At 40.4% G+C, this 24038-nt stretch overlaps 1 protein-coding gene across 3 annotated transcripts in view; it reads right to left on the bottom strand.

Annotated features, from left to right (window-relative positions):
• Positions 1-24038, bottom strand: part of Carpa (Carbonic anhydrase-related protein A) — a 128476-nt gene that overhangs the window by 41840 nt on the left and 62598 nt on the right. For all 3 annotated transcript variants that reach the window (XM_071712021.1, XM_071712038.1, XM_071712030.1), the window contains exon 3: positions 2754-2890. In XM_071712021.1, the coding sequence (XP_071568122.1) occupies positions 2754-2890 (137 nt within the window). The remainder of the gene's footprint in view (positions 1-2753; positions 2891-24038) is intronic.

The raw sequence follows: 24038 nt of genomic DNA, 5'->3' as shown, positions 1-24038 counted from the left end.
ACAAAAGAGTTATTGTCACGATCGCGCCGTATTTATTGTATCCCTTCGCGGGCAATATCGTCGCGCGAGAATTTTTGGTCAGCGTCTCGCATGGGGAGACGGGCGAAATACGGCGGCGGGGGTCTCGTATCCGTCTGCGAAACCCGTATCCAATGCCATATCCGAGAGAAGGCATTGTCACGGTACTCGGGCATTTTTCATGTTCGCTTTTCTGAGGAATAACGCCCCGAGACCGCGATCCATGCCAACGCGGTGCATGTCCCGTGGAAAATAGTGGGAGCATTGAACACGAGAGGAAAGAGGTGACCATATAATGCTTCGATGCCGCGATAGAAATATCTCGGTGGGAACGTTACGTAGTACACAGATCGACAGAATTGAACAAAGCGATATGACAAACGAAGGCGACGTAAACTGATAGAGATGGAGGTCATAATGAAAAAATTTACGACAGATTATTGCTATATTACTAATTTTGTAAAAATTATGTCTGCTATTATCGAATTTTTTCACATAAATTATGCGTTTTATGAAGCAAGCCATTTGAAAAATAACACGTATCAAAAAAATGGCACGCGGTATTTTTACGTGAATAATAAAGCGTGTCATTTTTCTCTTCCGTCGAGTCTCCACAATCCATTCATGTATACTTTTCACGACTGTTTTTTATTCCCTCTGTGAAATTCGAATTATAGAGTGGTATCTCAAAAAGCAAAAAGATATGAATGAGAATATAAATGGAGATGTAAATCGAGCAACGCGCGCGTTACAAGTTCTTCCATTCTACATCGAAAGTTCATACTTCTATATCGAAAGTTCACAGAGACTTTCCGTTCATGCATTTATAAACGGCTTTCGACCCCTCAATATATTCTTCAATGCGCTCATACTACATGCATGAGTCACTTGTACATGCAGATAGGCGAAAATTCAAAATAACGAATATGGTCGTAAGAAATAGATTGCCCCTAATAAAAATAGCTTGTAATAATAAACGTTTTTCCTGAAACGCGTTATTTTTTTCGTACCGTTTCGTATTTTCCCAAATATTCGTATCCATATGTCTTTATTCCGCTAAAAAAATTAATAAAAAAAAGTTACTCTCATCGATTCAAGCCGATTCGAACAGCTTCGAGTAGACGGTATGATGAATAAATGTTTTCTTAATAGAAAATTAACGTTCCCGGAGGCTCTTCGTAGTATCCTCACTGATGGAGCGGAAATCAGCGTTAAATAGGTGGCCTCGTAATTAATGGCTTTATTATCGAATCAACGAACTTGGCCAGTGAAAAATGGATAGCGAGAAAGTGGAGCAGCTCTCGCCGGTGAATTCCAAATCCATTACTATCACGTGACAGCTCTGGGAATACTTTTACGGTAACCAACCTGATTTTATCCTTGCTTTTCGAAAGGTGTTTCGAGGCAAATGAATCATTCCCGACGTTCTAATTTTAATTTAGTTTCAGTGTTAATAATGACTAAAATAATTTGATGCAAATTTTTACCGAGTTTATACAATAATTCGATATTAATCACTACATGTGACTTACAAGAACTAAAAAATATAATATCATACTTCTATCTGTTTTACACATAAGACATTGTGAAAATATATTATATAATGTAATAATTCTCTTCCTGCATTTCGCAAAAGAAGAATTTCGGTAAATATGCAATTTTAGCGTGCATATTGCAATGAGAGCTATACAATTATGTAAAATGAAAATTGCTGTTATATTTAACGTTAAACAGAATCATATATTTATTCAGTACGTGAATCGAGTTGAATTGTAATTATGAAATTTCATTAACGTGTACGGCATTTATTTTTCTAGCGATACCATTTATATTTCATTTTATTCGAGATAATGTGCACCGGCCTTCAAATAATTAAAATAATTATCATACAGTTATAATTTTATTCTGACTTGCTTTAATTATAAAACGCGGCTCTTCATATATACGGATCTTGCGACCAAAGCAACTTGATTGCAATACGCATAAATAGTGCGTAACGCGTAATTACGTTGGATAGTCAACATATTTAAACGTATCCGGGGTAAACAATGCATCATGAGTCATAATGAGTGGCCGCGTTTGGAAATCATTAATATCAATGAGAGGTATTTCTCATTATCCGTCCGCCAAACGCAAAAACCCGAGCAATTTAATCATCCCGCCGAGGGACACCCAGTATGTACTCCGCACTTGACTAACGAGCGTCCATCAGACGACTCTTTCGTCTTCATTTGAAGTGGACGTGCACATGGGACGAGACCGAACTTCGGGATTTACTTCTTCGCACCCTTTTCCCCGAGATCATACTCGAACGCGCAATGATATACAGGGCACCCGATGTTGTCGCGTTAAATCTTAATTTGGCGGAAATTGACAAACTACGGTAAATGATGTGGAAATATCTACTGTAAATTTGCTGAAACATATGCAATTGAAATTGTTATGCGATAGGCGCATATAACGTTCTGCATGTGCTACTGTGAAATTAGAGTATATTTTAGCGAGATACTAATAATAATTAATTTGGTACGTTATTAATTAAATATTGATACACTTAAGCATTAGTTAGACAAAATTTACTAAATTTCTAAAATGTAACACATTTTAAGTTGTAACTTTCTCTACAAGGTTCTGACTTTATTGCTTAGGACACGCTTGCGTGTCCTAAGAGCCAGCAAGAGTTCTATTCGCGAATTAGTTTGCAATTTTGAAGACTAAAAGATTAAATACGTTACCCTGTGTTTGTCGACGTGCACCGGTCTCAAGTGACGATCGAAAAGCAACTTGTCCGGTTCGATGTTGATGGGACTCTGTCGTCTTCCTTTGGTGCAGAGGGACCATTGCGGATTTATCAGGCCCCAGAACGAAGGTCCTGCAAAAAGTCAACCATATCAATAAAGCAAAATATTGCTATGTAAGTATTGACAAATTAGAAAAAGAACGAAAAGATTTGGAAATTCTAGCAAAGGAAAGAAGGGATCCTACTTAGATTACGATAATTAGATAATTCCAACAAATAAAAAGTTTTTAACAAAAAAAAAAGAAAGATACGTCGAGAAACATGCTGAGTTATTTTATCCCAAAATTTTGTACTTATATCGTATTTCCGAACGTCTGAGAAATACGAGAGAAATTCGGTCGCGCGAACTCCCAAGAGATTCTTATTTTCTCTGTTTGAGTATGAATCGTCGTGTCACGTGTCAACCGCTCAGAAATTTGAAATTTTTATAATTTCAACTTTTCCGGCTGGTCGCGCCGACCGGTCCGTTCCTTGTCCGGCCCGCGTCAAGTTTCGCTCGGCAGAAGGGATTTTGAACTCGTTTCGCCAGCTTCGTACGCCAGGGACCGACGCAACCCCCCTTCCGATACTTTCGTCTTAGGGACCGACCGACGTTCGCGTTTTCTGGCACTCCTCTGAGAAATTTAACTTTCTTCACGTCACCCGCGAGGATCGATATCCCGAGAAAGCCCGACTTAACGAACCCACAGTCGCGAATCTCAGCTCGCGAAACGGCACGAACTGCATTGTGTATATCTGTATTTCGGATAGCATTCAAAGTTTACAGATAAAATCCGTGATGTATCGAGAACGATTATGCACAAAAATCTTCGTCGATTTCTATTCCCACTCATCTTTACCTATTTGTATCTATATCCGTAGCATCGCAATTTTTCACTTCATCTTCTACAATATTAAGAAAAATTGAAAGTCATGCTCTTAAATCCAATCTTTTTCGCGATGGATAATAAATAAAACTTTCCTGAAATGTTCTTGTCTTGAACGAAATGTTCAGCTTTCTTTAATAATAATAATTTTCTTTACGACACCACAGTCAACGCGACCCTCATGGGACGATTTATTCGCATCACGTTAAGGGTAAATAGTAAATTATTAATGTGACAACTCACATAAGCGACACATCGAATACGACACACATACTTATTCCATGTGAGAGATATCATCATACACAGAGTGCCTTACAAATGTAGACTTTCCGCGTTTAATTAACCGCAATTAATTCATTCATAAAAGGAAGATACCACGCGCACATAAATTGTTTGCGTTAAATTGTAGTTAATCAAAATAATTGTGCTGTTGGAGTAAATACGGTGTCATATAATATTCCTCATATTGATAAAATTAATAATCACTGTTTCTATCAATTTTGCAGCGAGTACACAGTATAAATGTGTGAAACATTCTAAAATGTTATCAAACTGATCACACAAAGAGCTCATTTGTTTACCTTATTTGTCAGTAGAAAATAAACGAACTCTCTTAACAATGTATCATTATTGTGATTGTCAAACTAATCACGTAGCGTCATAATTTTAATCGTTTCCCGTACCATCGTGCGTAAAAACAATCGTAGATATTCGCACATTATATGAAAGTCAAAATAAAGCCGAACACTTTAGATTACCCCATGTATGCGCGCAGCGAAACAGGTGTGCGAACGCGAATACGTACCAAACTCATGTATTAAGCCGAGAGGGGTACGAGGGATGACACGTAATGACACCCCGGCACGCGAGCATAATCAAAACTTACGGCCCCGATAAACGTGTGTATCGGTTCAATGGTGGGCAATGCTCTGGACGGGTTCGCGCACGTACGCACACACGCACAACGTGTGATGACAGCAACGACACGTTGGCACTTTAGTGTCGTAATAGCGGTGCAATTAACCCCGTTGTAATTAGCATTTTCGCGCTAGAACGTGCGCACTTTTTTTTCATCTTTGACCGTCACGTGAGCTCTGTGTGCATGACGTGCGTGTGCGATTCACTTCGTCGAACGGAACTCATTAATTAAAAGGTCATAAAGCGTCATAACCAGTTTTTCTTTGTCTTGCGATACGAAATGTATAGCTGTTGCTATTATGTGTAAAAAATATATATATACATGCACATGTAAATTGGTTTTGACGCTTGTTAGAAGAGCATCACCTTCCCCCAAGCGTTTACTTCCGCTTGTGATTTCAATGTAAAATCACTAAACCCTCTCGCACCATAAATCTCAATTGGCTGCGGCGCGGCGGCGTGAAAAGTGGGTTGATATGACGCAGAGGGATATTATTTTTTGATTTATTTTCTAGACAAGTTGTTACACATTCCCCGGCACGCTCTTTATAACTTTCCTCGCACGTGAAGCGAGAACACGCTTAAAGAGGGTCGCGCGCTTGATTTCTTAACGCGAGGAGGCCGCTATTATTCGCAATCCCGCGACACACATTCTACCGCGTTCTCGCTTTTCCTCGCCGCGGAATTTATGTCGGGGGAAACGGCACGCCATCGCGTTAGCCACGCAAGAGTTGATTAAATGACACACGCGACACATGTATATATAAATGCACGCTTTCGTTTTTCATTTCGGTTGAATCATCGCGCGACACCTTTGCGTTGCGGTACGCTCGATTTCCGCGATCTTCGTTTTCTTCTTCTTCAAATTTTAATGGCCACCTTTCCTTCCAGGTTCGACTCGGCCTAGATACAATGCGATGATGGCAAACAAATCGAAAATGGTAAATCCAAACTCGAGAGAATATAATTGTGTGTGTACGAAACATGTACCTGTGTGTGAATGTCCGCGGTGTTATATAGGAACTCGGGTACGTAGGTGCGTTGTGCCCAAGGAATTACGCGGATCAATTTCCCCTGCGGGACCGCGATCTTCGTCATATTCCTTCGTTATATCGTACGCCATCCATCCACACGCAAACGCATACGGCACGGCCGCGAGATATACCTTATGTGCATCTGCTTATCGCAGCGTTACACGGATTCGCGATTTATCCGATTAAGATCCTCAAACACACGCCCGCCGAGACTATTGCGGGCACGCAACTGCGGAGACGCATGAGGTATTTTGTTGCAATTTAGATTCCATATCGCTCTTTAGATACTAGCGTGCTCGAGGGACATAAAACGCTCATACGCAATCTACGCTCCGTAACAAATACGTGCCGTGAAAAATAAAAATGTTCCGCAAGTCGGTCACGTTTATGATATTCATAGCCGTTTTACGCCACACGGCATCGTAACGTTTTCAGTTCATTAAGTCGTGAAACTTATTAACGAAATATCGTTCCCTTAACGGAGAGTCGTGTATTATATCTGGCGTCGCGTCGCGATAAACATGCTAGGAGCGGAAATCAAGCGTAAGGCAAACTGTTCTGAAAGTGAATTATTCTGCAAAATACACCACTGTGAGATATATTACTATATTAGTTTTATTGTGCGCATTTTGTTCGGCGCGAGATACATTACGCGTGACAGTGAATTATTAGCTCGCGGAAAGCATCGTACGTTGTATGTATGTACCGGACGTGTAATCTACTATTGGATTATAGTTACATGGGCGCCGTTTAAATCGATTCGCACCAGTGGACGATCGGACCTAAACCACATCGGACCGTATTCTATTAAATTAAGCCCATTGTTCTTCGCGGACATAGCTACGTTGTATCGGTCCGAGAACAGACCAATTTAAAGCCACGGGATCCAATTAGGATCGATCACACACATTCAGTCGTTGCGCTAACGGGTCCGGGTAAGTTTATTATTATTATATTAGATTTCACTCACATACATACATAATGACGAGATAAGGATATTCGTGTCAATTAATGTTAATACAATTTAAGAATTTAGCTCTGGAGAAGCTTTTGATATAATTATTTTCTTTTTCTGTTATAACTTCGTAATGGATAAGTTCTTCGACTGTAGGGCGGAGAGACAACTGTCACTCCGGTACGTTTCGGATCGATCCCGTTGCGAGTGGTATGATACATTTGATATGTGATAATATATCGACCGTAGTACAGTCCTCTGCACAAATAAGTCAAGAGAAGCAAATATAATGTCTAAATATCTCAATCGAGATTATTTTTATCACTTTTTATGGATTACCCGAACGAATTAAAATTTTTCTTGCACAGCAAAATGTGCATATAATATGCGATAATTTCTCATCAATAATTCACACGAACGAAAGAAATTTGATTATTGCATTGCCGGTGCGAGGGAGTTACAAGATTTTACTTCACGAGTCCAATTTAATATTCAACCGAAAACGTGCATCTTATACGCTCAAGATATATCGCGATAATTCGATAATCGCAAAGATGTAAGATTACGAAGTAAGATTACGATGTAAGAAGACGTCGCACCCATGAGATTCGGTCGCTTTTCTGGAAGTACATCCAAATTCGCTAAACCGCAGATACCGCAGCTTCGTTCTCTCGTTGCTAATTCATCGAGTTTTACTTTCGCATAATTGCATAATTATCTCCTCGACCGTTATTAAGAAGCAGCCCGCTAATGTCGGTGCAACGGATAAGGGTGGCCGCACCCGGGGCAAGCACGGGGGAGAGAGATAATGAAATAACGGTGGGCAGATGGAATGATTACTTTCTTATCACCCGAAGGCAGGTAGGCTATTATAGCATTCATCACGTGGAACCTGAGGAGGCGAGCTCGACGACGACGGCGAGGCGGAACTCCAGGTGGCGGAGAGAAGATGAAGGGGGTACGAACAGACACAGACATCCCCTGGCCCTCGGTATATAACCGGGGCTACGAAGGAGGTCCTGGCGGGGGTGTAACAACCCCATTATTGAAACTTCAAGCGCGGAGCAATCATTCTGCAATTAGCAAAAGTGATTAAGTGTGGAAGCCAAGGTAGCCTGGTCCTCCCCTCTCTTCTTGCCTCAGCCGCATTCACCCCTTCGATCCTCGAGCTCGGGCAACCAGGAGCGTCGTCGTGCCGGATCCTCGCTTAAGCGGTATTTTCCGACCCTTCAGCACGGGCTTGCCCCTTCCCCCCTCGCCCTTTCCACTACAGCGTCATCACGCGGGCTGTAGTCCTTAAACACCTGTTTTAATTATTCACCTATCCTAATAACTCCTAATGAGAGAAGGCGGCCGGCGCGCGGCGCGGCGCGAGAAAAAAAAAGCGAGCCGGCAATGCTTCGTCTCCATCCTCGTTAACCGACCTAATTATAGGCTAACAGGCGCCGGGAATAATTGCCGGAAATTTTTTGTCCTTATCCCTGCTCCGCCGCTCCATCTTAGCCCGATTTTCTTTTTCTGCCGTTCAACCGAGCGGAGTCGTTTCTTCCCTCACCGTCAGATTTCCGTCGATAAGAAGCTGCACGTTGCTCGGGAACGGGATTAATCAAGGGTGGATTAGCCCCTACGGGATGGGTCCTCTCTTCGATAAAAACAATTAATCGACGGCCAGAGTGTTTGAAAAATGCCGGGATCAGATCAGCTTTGGGCCGCGTTTTAATGATTTCTGCAGGCGCGAGAAGATCGAATAATTGTGACAGAATTCGTCGTATTAACGAAAATCGAGCAGAAAGCTTAATAGATTTCAATAAACCCGTAGAACGAACGGAAACCTAGCAACGATGATCCCTTGATATGACATAAATGATTAAATTGCAAATTGATTAATTATATATCAAACTTTCGTATCCCTGTATACCGTGCTTTAACATTTTTTTAACGATATTTTTAAAATAATATTATAAATTTTATACTTTCATACACGACTATAGTTCACAGTAAAATAAGAGGAGCCTTGGATTTTCATATCTCTTTTAAAAAGAAGGATTGATATGACATGACGTGTGTGTTTTATCATAAAACTATCTCTCTGGATGAAATAAATAATATACTTAGCTGATGCATGCAATTGCTGTGCAGCGCAGGATATTAACTCGCTCCGAAACAAAACGAAACGTTTCCCTTCTGTTCCGCGGTGCGAATTGTGTTATGGAAAACCGTGTAAAGCAATTTTTGAATAGCGTATACTCGGGACGCACGCTGCAAAACTCGCATGGCGAACGCAAACGAGGCGGGAAAGAGCTTCGTGTTTCAACGCGACATTTAAATTTCACGAAAAAATCGTGACATACAAACTCGTTCGCGCCTCGCTTAGTACAACGAGGGTGTAACAACGGGTAGGTACGCCGCGCATAAGATCTGAAAACCAAATGCTTGTAAAAACTGTGTTAATGGCGCGTCCTGGAGGAGAGAGAGAGGGGGAGAGAGAGAGAGAGAGAGAGAGAAAAGTTGAGGGAAAAGTAGGGAGCGGTTATTTGCATGGTATTCATTAGCATATATATTTACGCGTCAGCAAAGACCCCCGGCTGTTACTGAATATACAACGGACTATTTTGATAAATGCGTTGTGCGTTCGCACTTCCACGGAAGCATGGTTTGAATGCTGATCCTGTTCGTTTTTCTCTGTGCGCGATGTATATCCTATATGAGAATACTACCTTTTCCACTTCAAAAATTTGAAAGAAAAAACTAGAACTGAAACACTAATTGAAATTAGTGTTTCATGCATAAAAAATTATATCTCTCTTTAAAATCTTTGTAAGTATTAAAGCGCTAATTTGCACAACGGAAAGACCAACTTTAAAATCTATTATAAAAGCGCAATATAATTTTTTGTAATAAAATAACAGTATTCTCTGATACAACTAAAGTATAATAATTTCAATAATTAATTAAACTAAAATTATATATATAATTAGAAAGAAGAGGAAGATAGATTTTATAAATCTATCTCTTTTCTCTTCAATCAGTCCGCAAAAATAGAGACAATTAACAAACCAGAACACACAGGAATTTGAGAGAGAAAAAACGTAAAAAGAAAGTAAACGTTATTTTTAAACGTCTACAATATATTCGATATCGACGATATCAAATTATTGACCTAATTTAGCCCTTTACAATATGACGGAAAAAATGCATCTTATCTTATTTGAGATTTATTTCTTGCATGTGGTTTAACATCACGATTCTCTGTCAGAATTATGGGCATAGTACAAATCTTTTTACAACGCTCAAATCGTCATTGCCATGAAAAGTGTCGCGGTTTCCAAGGACACGGTTTGGCGATCTACTAGAAAGCCGCAGTAAACTCGGCAAAATAAACGAGCCGATTGACTTCCGAGAGAGAGGTTTACGTAAGAATTCCGTTAAGTTGCGGGCGTAACATGGGTTTTCAATCTGACTCGTCGATGCTTACACTACCGCGGCAAAGTGAAAAAGAGCTCAGCGGTGAAAACAGTAAAAATTCTTCCAGCACGCTGTAAAAAATATATCGTAGAAGACTGGCTGGCGCTGGGGCTGGTGGGTTCTCGATTCTCCTCCGGAAACTCTCGTTTCCACCGAAAGGGAGGAAGATTTATCGACTCCTGTGAGAACATGAAAAGTGTCGCGACCGACCATCGGGCGCAGCCGAGTTTTGCCACGAAGGAGGCAAAGGTCGTCGATATAAGGAATATAATGGCGCCGGAGGTCCTTCATAAGTTGTGGAAGTCCTGGTAGGACGCTTGATTTTATTTTCTTCATAGCCGCCAGCTTCTTCTTGAGATCGTTAAGTCGCTTATATCATAACGGGAACTCTCAAAAGAGTGATAAGAATTATTAGTAATAGGAGTGGAATGAATGTTCGCTCAAATGGAGATGTGGAAAGTTTTTCTCTTGGTTTTTTTCTTCTCTTTTCTTTTCCTAAAAGTCTCAACGACTAAATATAATTTAATCAGCCCGAGGAGATTAATATACATCGGAAAATTAAATTAATTGGAAGAAGCGCGCTGAAAAAAATTTAAATATCTCTCAAACTGTTAACGTATACGGAATAATTTAATAAAGATATGCAAGCGGAACTTTACTTTTCGTAAACTTTTATCCTATTCCTATATATTTTATTTAGTTTCAAGTTTTTAGATTTTAGTTTCAACAGATCAAAGTTTAAAATGTATACATACCTGTATATATGCAAGATTCAAAAAAAGAAACGTATTTTCAGGTACGATTTCATCAACAAGCAAGTTTCTTTAATAATAATGTATTTCGGCTGGATCTATTCGCGTTTTGGATACCTCTGGGACATATCAGAAGTTTGTAAATAAAAGTCAGAAAGAATTAGCCCCCTTATTCTACACGCTGGGCGCAACCTTTGGCCCACTTCCCGCGATTTTTTCTCACGAACGATAAGAGGGCATTCGCACCGGTCGGGTCGTTGCAGCCCGCTCGAACGAAGTGATCTTTGGCTTCTGATAAAAATAAATCACGATTGCTAATATCTTTCTTTAGAATGGTGAACGTAGTATCGACCGCGAAATTCTCGATTTAGAACATTCACTATTAAATAATCACTCAAAATCACGCGGAAGTTCTTACACAGATTAACTGCAACATTGTTCAATACTGTAATGTCAGAGGCACGGAAATAGATATTGTTTGATGTAACTTGCTTATGATTAAAGACACCTCTGAAAGCAGATCGTCATTAAAATAACACTCTATAAAATGACATTTACATCCATCATGATTAATGAAGGAAGGACTGTAGCGATCAAATATTAAGAATTCACGACTTATTGTCCGAGGATTATGACATCATCTCGAGGGTCTTCGCTTCGGCTTCGACGTCGTTAAAGCTGTCGCATCACTTCCAAATTAATTGCCGTTGTATAATTAATCAATGTCGTCGCGACGTCACGTCCTTTACAAATCGAATCGAACTACTTCCTGAGTAACGATATCGAAGACGGAACATCTCGGAGGAAACCGTAACGAAATGCAAGACGATATTACATTTCAATGTATCAATATATGTTTTTCATTTTCTTAACAATTTTATAAATTTTCTAAATATAAAGTTCATGAATTGTTAATAAAACGTTTGAAAAAAGATTGACTTGATCGTTCTTGCCTAACTACATTTTACTCAACTATGTCAGTTATACCTAATTAGTTTTTCATGAAAACGCAAATACTAAACGCAAATAGATACGAAATGTTATCTTGTCAATATTTTTCTACATTTCAATCTTCATAAAAATAAATTTAAAATAAATATTTTATAAAATCACTTTGCATTGTTAATTATATACATTTTTGTCTGAAACACATTAGAATTCTATAATCTAAACAAAATTAATATTTAAGTTTCTCTATAAACGTTAATCATTAGACCCTCATAAATCTTCGAAGTAATATGCAAAAGGCTATTTAAAACGATAAAAAGATTATGTATTCTGTTAATCAAATTATCCATCATGATATTTACAAGGTGTTGATTGTTGATGACGATTGTGTTCATCTCCCAAAGATTCTGACGAGAAGTGTAATCGAAGAAGAGGTGTGAAATGGAGAAGCAGAGAGCGGCCGTTCATTAGCATGTGGATATTCCATGTCCCAAAAAATATCTGGCCACGCTATGCAGCAGCCCGTGGACAATAGCTCCGCAGCCGGGTTCCCAATGGGTTGATTGGGGAACAGCGAAATATATTCATGTATGCATATGAATTCAGTCCTCTCGCGGTAGGCCGAGGCGCCTAGATACGCCAATGTCTGCGGACTAAAGCCGGACCGTTGAAAAACATCTTAATTGGACTTTGCGTCCTACCGGTTTGTCATCCCCAAACCTCTCATCCTAAGCTGTCCCTATCGCGGGTTCAACATACCAGATCTTTTCTCTCTGTCCCTCTCTCTCTTTCTCTCTCTATCCGACCACGGTGCTGATATACGGAATGTCTCAGACTCATATTTCAAATTCTTCGACTCAAAATTCAAAGTTTTGTTCTGAATAAAAATATCTAAAATAATACGAATCTGGAGATAAAAGCAGTTAATGAATATAAAAAGGGATTAGAGAAAAACTTACTTCATGATAAAATGTATTTCTACTTAATTTAATTATTTATAACTTTTTTACTTTTCTATTCAATTTAATAAAATAAAAATAGCTATTGCTCCAACAAGGCTGTAGTCTGAGGCTTAATTATGAAAATACTTAAGAATATCTTTCTAAATAAGATAAGACATGTCTAATCAAATTTTCATTCAGAAGGGTCTTAATTCTAGCGAGAAATTCATGAATAAATTACACGGGGAATCTGGGTTACCCCGTAGATCTACAACTCTTTTCCCTCTAATCTCTAATTTACCCTATGCGCCCCCTAAAATCGACGTTCGTCGATAACCGAGCGAGAACCGACGATGCATCCTCGCGACCGAGGATCGGAAAGAACACATATTTTTCCGAAGCCGGATGGAAGATGCCAATGGTTTTCCTCCACGCGCGTTGCGACGGGATAGCGTGCTGCAGGTAAATTTGTAGCCGAAGGGATGCGCACAAGATGCGTGAAGTCGCGGGTCGATGAAGGAACCGACGTTGAAAAGTGGCGAACTACGGGAGGGAGATATCGGGACTAAAGCTAACGACGTCGAGACACGTCAACGGACTGTTAGAGCTTTTCACTTGCTACCTTCCGACTGTTCCTCCGGGTCTCTCTTTATTGCTCTTTTCAGTTTAGGACATTGCGCTTTTTACTACGTTAACGATATTAATCGTTATTATGTAACTTTCAAATGATATATATCTCTCTCTCATTATGATCTTTTCCACCTTATCAATTTCTTATCGTAATATTATTATCCATAAAATCACTAGAAATTAGGAGTCACTGTATAAAATTACTAGAAATTCGCTTTTATGTACAAATCGAAAAATTTTTTAGATTTGTAGGTCTAATTAAATTTACGATGCCAAATGGCTAACAAATAGATTTCATGAAGAAAATTGTCTCTTTTTAATATTTATATTTCCTACCTTATTATTCTCAATATTAATTTTTTTAAAATTAATTTCTGAAAATGCGTATTTCAATGTATTTTAAATCTTATAATTCGTTCTGCAAAATAGAAGGTGCATGCATCGTACAGAATGGCACTTTCGTCCCGTCAGATCGATTAAAACCGAATATCGCGTGTTTAGAAGCAATATAACTTGTACGAAATCAGCGTTAAACGATTGCTTTCGTAGTTTCGCTCGGATAATAAGCGACACACGTGCGACGTAAACAAACGTTATCCATGGCTGAGAATCGCGTTTCGACGCCGAATGCACCACGAGAGTACGGCGCGGGCGCAAGATGAGAAAAGTTAATTGTCGATGCATAACGCCGTTGTAATATTTAGCTTCACACGTACAGCGTCGTACTTTTTGCAGCCGAGAACTGTTTCGCACTCTGAACTTTGCTTGTTAAATGGGCTCAGAAGGATTTCAGGGTGATAACGCGGGTATAACGTCGTGCCGTAATAATGTAATGCTGTTTTAACGTCACGTCCGGCGCGAGCGACACGCTCGCGCGCGTGTCGCCCGCACACATTCGACACGACGCGGCGCGGCGCGGCGCGGCGGCGCACGTACGTAACAATTACATTTAATTTCAATATAACATCGTCGTATTATCTCGTCCACACTTGTGCGCACTATATACATCCGATATTTGACGTTTTGTCGTAATGGCAACCGGTTTAACGACCGGCAGTGGGAAACGGAGGGGCAACAAGTTTAGTCTGGAGGATGAAAAACGCGCTGGGCGCGGGGCAAATGAATTAAATTTTACATCGTTCGCGAAATTTACGGCGCGTAAATCCCGGCGCGATTAAAGTATTCGAATATATCCGCGTGAAATATTTTGTCACGCGCGACGAGATATTAAAAAGCCACGTTATTGATTTCTAAAGCCATCGTGGGCATCGCTTACGCGTTCGATGTTCCCGTCAATTTGTAGGCGCGATTCAGTCGTTTTGAGTCACTATATTATCGCACCAAAATAGTTTACTCAAACGACGATTGTGCGTGAATCCTATATAGAATCAATGATTTAAGGTCAAAATTGCGGTGAATAATTAATCGCCAAAAATGCAAACGAATAATCCAAATTCGCAATCATTATATATATGGAGGGGTAAAAATCAGAGTGGTGTAAGTCAAATTTTTTTAAATATTTTCTCGTGCAATATGCTTAAATGCAATTTATATATTGTAGAAATTGCATCCATGCACACGAGAAAATATTTAAAAAAATTTGACTTACACCACTTTGGTTTTTACCCCTCCATATAATGATATAATAATATAATAATATATTATATGCATATATATATTCTAGCGTATGTATTATACATTAGAATTTCTGCTACGTGAAGGCTGAGACTAATTTCATACTTGATAAATACAAGATACCGATGGACTCTTGATTGTAATTGTCTTCTTGTTATTTTTAAAGTCAGCGCTCATTTATATTTCACTTAAGCTAATGGACCACTTGTAGTCCAGGGAGACTACGAGCTTATCCAAAATGCATCGAGCTAAAATACGGGCGCGAGTTTCCCTCATCGGCACACAACTGCTACGGCAGATCAGGTGTTCGAGGGACTTGAAAATTTCATCAGCTTTCGCAGCCGCGCAACCCGCCATTACGAATAATCTCCTGAAAAAAAATCGAGTTAGCTTCAAAATCTTAACGAGAATGCACCGCGATAGTATACTGCCGGCTAGCGCGATCGAGTATCACCATTTTCGTACGAAAATATGTGAATATATTTCATCAAATGTGATAAATCTACGTCATTAGCATTATCACAATTCATAATAAATTTATAACTTTATCGACATCAAGAACGTTTATTTTAAGAGTAAAAAAAATTACCGCTTTTTGATAATAGCAGTATCCAGAAAAACATAGCACGCGAAGTAATAGAATCATTCACGCGGCCAATATAAATTGTAATTTGCATATGGAATTTGCAAACAAACTTCGATAGGATGGCCGTTTTTCAATCCGCGGGAAAACAAAGCAAATTGCTAGTTTTCGCCGCTACGAATATAATGACATTTACAGTTTCAGTAATTTGTCATCACACGCACGCGAGAATTTGCGACCCGGTATCCATATTTACGCTAATCAACGCGTGGCAGAGTGGCTGCAGCAAATATAGCCGAGCATAGCTTCGACACGCGAGGCAACAATCTCGTCGTTTTACGCGTGTTCGGAGCGATGAATCCTTTCCCAGATGAATCCGCACCAAGATGAAAGAATATATACGTAACGCGTGGAAAACGGGCGCAATTAGTAATATTCATACTGCAATCGTTCGTAGTGCGCCAGCGTAATTCGCAACGCCTACGGGCCGAAGCTCTGCCGAAGCTTAATACATAGCGATAACGATAACGAAACTCGTATTCATGCCGTCGCCGTAGCATCGCTCATACATGGGACATACCGATCTGCCAGAGTCGTAGTTGTAAATTTGTTAATTAACTAAGGCAATTGCTTCTGTAGTCCGATAATGAATTCAGTTCTGAATAGTGCGTAACGCGTATGATACACGCGATGACGAATGGCAGTGAGCGTCATTAATTCACTAAAAAAGAAATAAAAATGCGACTTTGTGACATTGCTCGGATTAACTATAATTGCGCGCGATTACCAATTTCTCTATTAGAAAGATGAACAAATCATGCGTATAAGTGTCAAAATCTCACACATACAAGTTAAATATTAAAATTATATTCTGTAATCTAACATTTATAATTCTTAATAAATCTTCTTATAAATCTTATTTTTATAAAAAATAGTTTCTATAAAAATTACTTTAAGAAAGTTATTATTTGTTAGATGATAAATTAAATTGCTAATTGTAAAAAAGAAATATCTCTCTTTCACGATTGACTTTGTAAGCGGGCTTGAATTGGCACTCGCACGATCGATCTCGAAGTTCCCGTTTCTCCGTCTAAGATAAGTCGGCTAATTCGCGTTTACAGGTATACGAGAACCAGGCTACGAGCTTCTACTCTTCGTAGAAGTTTAATCGAAGCTTTTACGCCGAGCATCGTGTGAATAACGCAGCTGCCTGTTTTGTATCTTCATCAGACGACGACGACGACGACGACGACGACGACTTCATTACAACCCTCGCGCGCACAAACGCGCGATCGACCAAAATTTCGCCGGTTAACTTGGAGACACGGCGGATTTATTAGTTTGCATCTGTGCCAGTGGGACATATTTATTTATTACTTGCCGATATCGACTAGTTTCCTACACAGTTTGCGATTTACGATCGCGTATGTATACGCGTGGATTTATGCGCGTGATTGCGAAGCTCGTAGTAAAAGGACATTTAGTTACAGCCGGCAATCTCATCGGCGGAAAAAAGCAGACCCTCGAGCGCGAATACTTTTTTCTCTTGCAACCGTAATTTTATTGCTCGTATCAGTGATATTGCAAGTAATTCCTTGAAAAGCGTGATAGCTGGAGGCTTCATTTGAATATCCACGCTACCGTATGAACGGCGGGAGAGAACTTCGCAATCAACGGTACAGCACCTGTCGCGTGACCGTTCGTTCGCGAACTTTTTTTTTCCCGGAAGCATAATTCCACCAGTGATGCCGTTATTGCTTTCAGTTTTTAAACGTGGCTGTGCATAAAGACATTTATTACATTCTTCCGCGCAATATTCGTATCGTGAATCGCGCGTATCGCCGTGAAACCCTGCAGGGGCGAATTAATCAATTCGGCGAAATCGGCCTATCCCAATCGCAAGATATATGTATGTGACGAGGTAACTCGCAGATATTTTTCAAGATCAAGTCGAGCAGTTTTATCCGTAAAAAAAACTTCGATAATTTCTCAGGGTATAAAATCTGAATGTTCTAATAACAAAGAATATCATAGGTATCTTTGTACTTTTGTAAAGCTCGATAATAACACTTGCGACAAATCTCATACCGTTGAAGTCTGAGAAATCTTCGCCAGTAATTACTGGTACATTGATACATTGATACATTACCAGTAATTACTGGTCATGCACTCTATCTACGTCAGTTACAAAATCAATCAAGCGATCATTCGTTCTCGGCCTCTGCCCATTTACGTTTGGGTCGGCGAGTTGAATCGATAGCGTGTAGTTGGCCTAAATTTCCGTCAATACAAGTTTGCGAAACCCTGGAAGAAGATTAAACCTTATATCTCCGAATATTGAACTGCAAGTGTCATAATCTTTACGTTCATGTAAAGTATATCCGGTGCGACTATTAACATTTTCTTCGTCGTCACACCACAACAGGCAACTCTGAAGTTTCACGCATATCGAGAATCCGGGTAGGGCATTAGCCGTTGAACTACAAGTGCTAACACGTTTCGATTTTAATCTGATCCAACTCCGGCCGTTAGCTGGCGCGCCGCCAATCGCGCCGGAACGAAAAGAACATTCGCTTTTTAGTGCTAAATAAGCCCGGGCGTATATCGTCGCACATTGAGCGTTAAAAAGTTTCATAGGATCGTCCGCACCGTCGAGTAGCGTTGGATAAAACAACGACGAAATATAAACTTTTACCGGAAGAAAGTACCGTATAGCGATCGCGATTAAATCTGAAAGCGTGGTATCAGTGAAAGCAAATGCGGTTAATTTCCCGTTTAATTAGAACTTCCTGTACACGAAGGGCGAGGGCGAAACGCAAAGATAGACGCAGACCCGTCCGATAAACAGACACGTACCGCATAACGAAAGTGCAGGAGCGCGAAGACCCGCTTGTTTGAAATCCACGCGTCGTGTACTCTTTCTCTTTCTCTATCTCTCCCCCTCTGCTCGAGTACACGTCGCTATAGTAATGTATGCACGCACTCCAGCCAGCCAGCCAGCTAGCCAGCCGGCGGATAGACCGACCGGACCGGTACAGCGGAGTGGAGCGGAGTCGGTTTTCCGGAAACATATTCTATGCATACATGCATGTTCAACACCTGCGAAGCAGCGCCGGCATCGTCCGGCCGCCGGTAGTCAGGATGTTAAATTATGGCATTTAAATAATTTCGTTTAATCTCTGTGTGCGGCCCTTCTGCTGCTCCTCTCCCGCAACCCGCGCGCTATCTCTCTTCCCACTCTTCCCTCCGTCGTTCTTCTCCGAAACGGACCGCGCGAGCGAGGAATATTTTTCCACGTAATTCCACGGACCGCTCTCTCGCGTCGCCGTTCCGGCCGACAAAAAGCCGTAATGCCGAGAAACACCTTCCGGTAGCTTTACGTCCGCAAATTCGGCCGGGACCCGGGACATTCGCGGTCGGATATTAACCGGCGAGAGAGTGCTAATTAAGCGCGCCGACGACATGTTTTTATCGCCGGCCGTCGCGTGATGAACGCCACATTTCGCTGATATCTCCAAGCTCTAGTCCATATTTCGCTTCACGATGGTTAAAATTAGATGAATGCGTGATAAAACGCGAAATAAGATCTTACCGCTTAATTGCAATCCAAAATTATATCAGGTTAGAGTGTAAAAAGTGCCGGATTTCGTAATCGAATTAAGAATATAAAATTACGCGAATTTTAAAAATCTTCCAATCGGTAATTTGACTTAAAATATGTAAATTATTAAATTATATTATTATTATCGAACCCCTTGCGCCAACCTAATATTTCGCGAAAACCTGGAAATTTTGTTAAAAGTATCATTCCAAGTCTCGGAGGACTCGTGGATAAAATGCAAGAAACGCGGGGATATTTTACAGTCGCCTCGAGCGACACACTTGTTTTGTAAAAACTTGTCAAGATGCGATATCGCGCGTAAATCACGACACAGTGGTGTAACGCGATAACGACACGATTGTGTCGCCTGCGAGTGACTACTCATCGCAAAGAGTGATGCACAACAGCAACCAACGACAACGTGATTGATAGCACATACGTCGGCTTTATCCGCCCGTTATCCTCTACCACTCCGCAATCTGGCTCCCTAGAAAATACGTGCATCGAGCGCGTGACAAATTTATTTTCAGTGACTCTAAGAGCATGCTTCTAATCGTATAGTATCGATCGACTTGGTGAATCGTTGATTGAAAGGGACTTATTATCTCACGAATACCTATCTACATCTGAAAGAAAACGTGGGATTTACCATATTGGCGAGAAAAAAAGATAAAGATAAAATAATGACGGAAAGGTGCATGGTTCTCTTCGCTTTCTGGAAATATGGATTTAAGTTTGGTTTGTAAATAAACTCTTTAATAGTCCGGCCACGGCATCCAATTTACTCTGGCGTTCGTGACCACAAGCGTTTTAGAAACGCGACAATGAACGCAACGCAAAAGAAAAGAAAATCTCCATCCACCCTCTCTTCATCCCCCCCCCCCGTGTTTTTCCATCTCGTACGTCCCTTCCTCGCGACCTACGTACCGCGCGCACAGTTAAGTCGGGGCACTTGCATTCAGCGCGAAGTGATAAAGATGGAAAGTGGCCGGCATTTGCATGTTTATTCCACTTCTTTAATTCCGTCCGTTCTTTCTTCTCTACCCCCGGCCCCGTATAGTAGCGATTCACGCGCAACCACACGCACGGAAAAATATACGGGAAGACCCCGCCTCTCCCCTCAGGCCTGAATCGCGGTTGCGGTGGAAAAAACCACGGAATCGCGTATTTTGTGTGTTTCATCGGTTGCCGCTGCTTGGCTCGTCGTATCTCACCAAATTTCGACCACGCGCTGAAGTATTCATTCGTCGTCACGTTACGCGCCGATCTGTTTCCCCCTTCAATTAAAATCGATGACACGCGTTGCGAGAAATAACGTGACGAATCAGGAAGCGCTATTCTTTTCCTTCAATCACGTCCCGTCCGCATCACGGCTTTTAATTGCCGGAATGTCGTTAAAATTTTACGACGACGAAATGTCGATTAGTTCAGATATAGACGTGCGGATATATAATTGATTTCTGTTACGTGATTAAGAATAAGAGCTATATGAGAGCTTTGTATACGAATAATACATATCATTTTTAATCCACCCATTTCAATATTAATTCAATTCAATATTAATCTGCTTCAGTATTAATTCTTCTCATTAAAATGTTATTTCGTTTAAATTGTTAAATATAGTGATTATCGATTTCTATTACGATTAAGATCGGAAATTCTGGAACATACCGTAACATATAATAGACATAAATCATTTCGGGCTCATCACTTTGCTTTCATAATTCATTCTCCGGAACATTATTTCAATTGGATTGTTATCACCGAAAAAGATCAAGTATCGTTTGTCCGACTCGTTTGTCCGTTTTCGCTTAACGTTTTCACCCGGAAATTCGTGATAGCTCCTCATACCATCGTCGTGTTCATGAAATTTGATTTGAATCCGCCTTCGACTAACTCGCGGCATTGAATGTTCGATTCCATCGAATCTAAAACGCAACGATGCAAGAATTTCGTTGATATATAGACACGCGCTTAACATTTGCAATCTCCGTGCAAACTTCTGTAGGACGGAATATACAACGCGTCGACCGTCGCGCGTCGCTCCGTACGAAGTTTCCGCGTGCGTAGATTCGTTTGGTTAATTCCACGGAGTACAGCCAGAGATGGAAGCTATTAGAAGTTTTCGATTCGGCTTGTTAATTATCCAGGACTTGATTTCTCGTGTCGGAATTCGCGCATAGCGACAGCGACGATTTAATCCGCGCCCACGAAACTTTATCGTCATACTGCCGAGTGTGTGGGTCGAAGATGTAACATATAATACGTCTCCCCAATCGTATTCTATACGTAATTGATAATCACTAAGAAAATTTTATGTAACAAGAACTGTAAATAAAGTCAACTTATTGAAAAATAGAAAGAATTTGTTTAGCAATAAAATAGAAATCTAATTGTAAGTCATATCCCTTTATATGGAAGAACTATATACATAGAAGATACGTATACAAAAATAATTTTTTCAACATAAAATGTAAGAAAATGAAAGTTCACACTTCAATCAGAGCTTTAATCTAAATATATGTATAGACACATGGGTTTAAATAGAAGATTGACACCTTCATTGAAAGCTCGACATTCTAACCGTTAAAAGCTTACATATGCACGAACCAACCCTGGCTTTGGCAACTAGTCGATCAGATATCGGACACGTGCGGTATGACCACGTGGCCAAATTCCATGACATTTCGCAAATTAGTGAAATTCCGAGAAATTCCCGTCTGCTGGCAGTCCCAGAAGCAGCGGACCGCAGGATTTCATTAATGTTCTTACACAAGTGAGGTGTGTCAACCGCAATCCGGTTTCAAAAACTTTACCGGTGTACAAATCGCAAATATTCGCGGAGAAAACGAGAGATTACAAGCCGCGCAGTTTATTTTTTACATTAAGCAGCGTATTTCATGCACACGCATAAACAAAATTTCGGACAGACGAAGAGGGGGACAAAATATGTTCGGAAACGCGTGAGAGATGCGTACATTTACGTACATGGATTGACCTTTGACCCATATTGCGAAACACAAAATGTCGCTCTAATTCGCGACTAAATCTGAGCCCGACCCAGACCTCCCATTGATCATAAATCGCGATGGAAATTTCGTTGACCCTGACGCAAACGCTACGGTTGGACACATCGCTCGGCGTCATGGGAGAGATCAATGCATCATTTTGCGCGGGATGGGCAGAGTGGGTCAAAAAGGCGGGCATAAATCTTCACCTGCGAGAATTTTTATGATGCCGTTACGCCCGCCGCCGAAAAGCGCGATCCATTTTACACCTGCATTAATGACGGGCGCCGCGCCATATGGGTAATACATATATATCGCGGCCCGAAATAAATAATATTCGCGCGGCGCGAAATCAATTATATTTCCAATAAATCCACGTTATCGAGGGTCTATACCACAGTATCGTCGCTGGCTGATGAAAATTACGTTTTTACGAAAATCCGTTATTTTAACACGATAACACGGGGTTTATAAATATAATATCCTAATATCGATCCTACGCTGAATTCACTCTTCAAACCGCTACAAAAGTTTTCTATCATCTTTTTATAGAGTCTACTTTCCACCTGTGAAATATCAAAATAGCACATAGAGTGCTGCAACGACACTACCTAATATGTCACTTTACAAATGAAAGAACGCTATTTTTATTTGGCTAACGCGCGTCGTTTCCATTCCAAGATTAAATGTCGCGTACTAGCTACTTTCCGCTGCATTGAAAAGAAAGAAAGGCCAAATTTACGTGGTACGGTCTTTCAAAAATTATACTGGATGTGTTATTGAAAATGTAAAAATGAGTTCTTCCTAGGATACTCCATTTCCAGTGTTCCATTTTAATCTCACATTAATATCTGCGAAATTATATTAGATTATATTAAATACCTGATATCATTTGTTATCTATTGAGTGTAATTTTTCTCTTAATGACAGTATACAGCAGAGTTAAACAATGAGGTGCAAAGGTCCGATAAACACTTGTGAGATTTGTAGAATCCATTTCTTCATCTGTTCTCTAAATAATGCACACGCGATGCACTATTCTCCCAGACCGGGGTGGCGTGGGAGAAAGTGGACTACTGCATATGTAAGCGCGAGACGGTTTTGATTACCGCGGTATGCTCGGCTATGCCAAGTAGGAATCTGGATTTACGCACGCGAGTGGCCGTTCCCGGCTGCAGCGAACACGTATTCGCCTGGTAATCTCGCCAGCCGAATAGTTGAGCTTTCGGGCAAACTTTGATTGACCGAATGATCGACTTGCTTACCAGAAACTAAGCGTGTCTAAGCAGCTGTTCGCTCCCTCTCTCTCTCTCTCTCTCTCTCTCTCTCTCTCTCTCTCTCTCTCTCTCTCTCTCTCTCTCTCTCTCTCTCTCTCTCTCTCTCGGTGTGGTTAAAGCGGTCGCGCAAATTTCTCATATCTGTCCTATAAATCTCACTATTGCAAGCGAATAACATCAACGCATTGATTTGTACAATGACATTTGTAAAAACACCGACTAAGAAAAATGATAGTAACGAATAAAATCTTAAAATGTTTTCTTTACATTATATCAAAGAACTTGTGTATTTTATTAAATTTTATATCATTTAAACTGCACATGTTATTTTACTGTTTTATATTAAAGCAATTATCTGGAATATATTACAAACCCTGAAAAGATCTTCAGCTCGTAAAAGAAAACTTTGTCTTTCTAGATTATTCACGGAATAAACCGTGCGCTGAACTGACGAGATTTATCAAGCTTATCAGGATTCTTAAATACATTTTTAATATTTTTAATACATATACTAAGGATTCCGATTTAGTACGCAATCGGAATGCATACGGTATATTCGTTTAACTTTCTAAAGATAGCATCGCAAGGTATTCATGCGCGGTACGAA

This window comes from Temnothorax nylanderi, unplaced genomic scaffold, assembly GCF_030848795.1.
Source record: "Temnothorax nylanderi isolate EJ_2023f unplaced genomic scaffold, tnyl_v1.0 TNYL_tig0005_pilon, whole genome shotgun sequence".
Lineage (NCBI taxonomy): Eukaryota > Metazoa > Arthropoda > Insecta > Hymenoptera > Formicidae > Temnothorax > Temnothorax nylanderi.
This window is presented reverse-complemented; position numbering and strand designations above follow the sequence as displayed.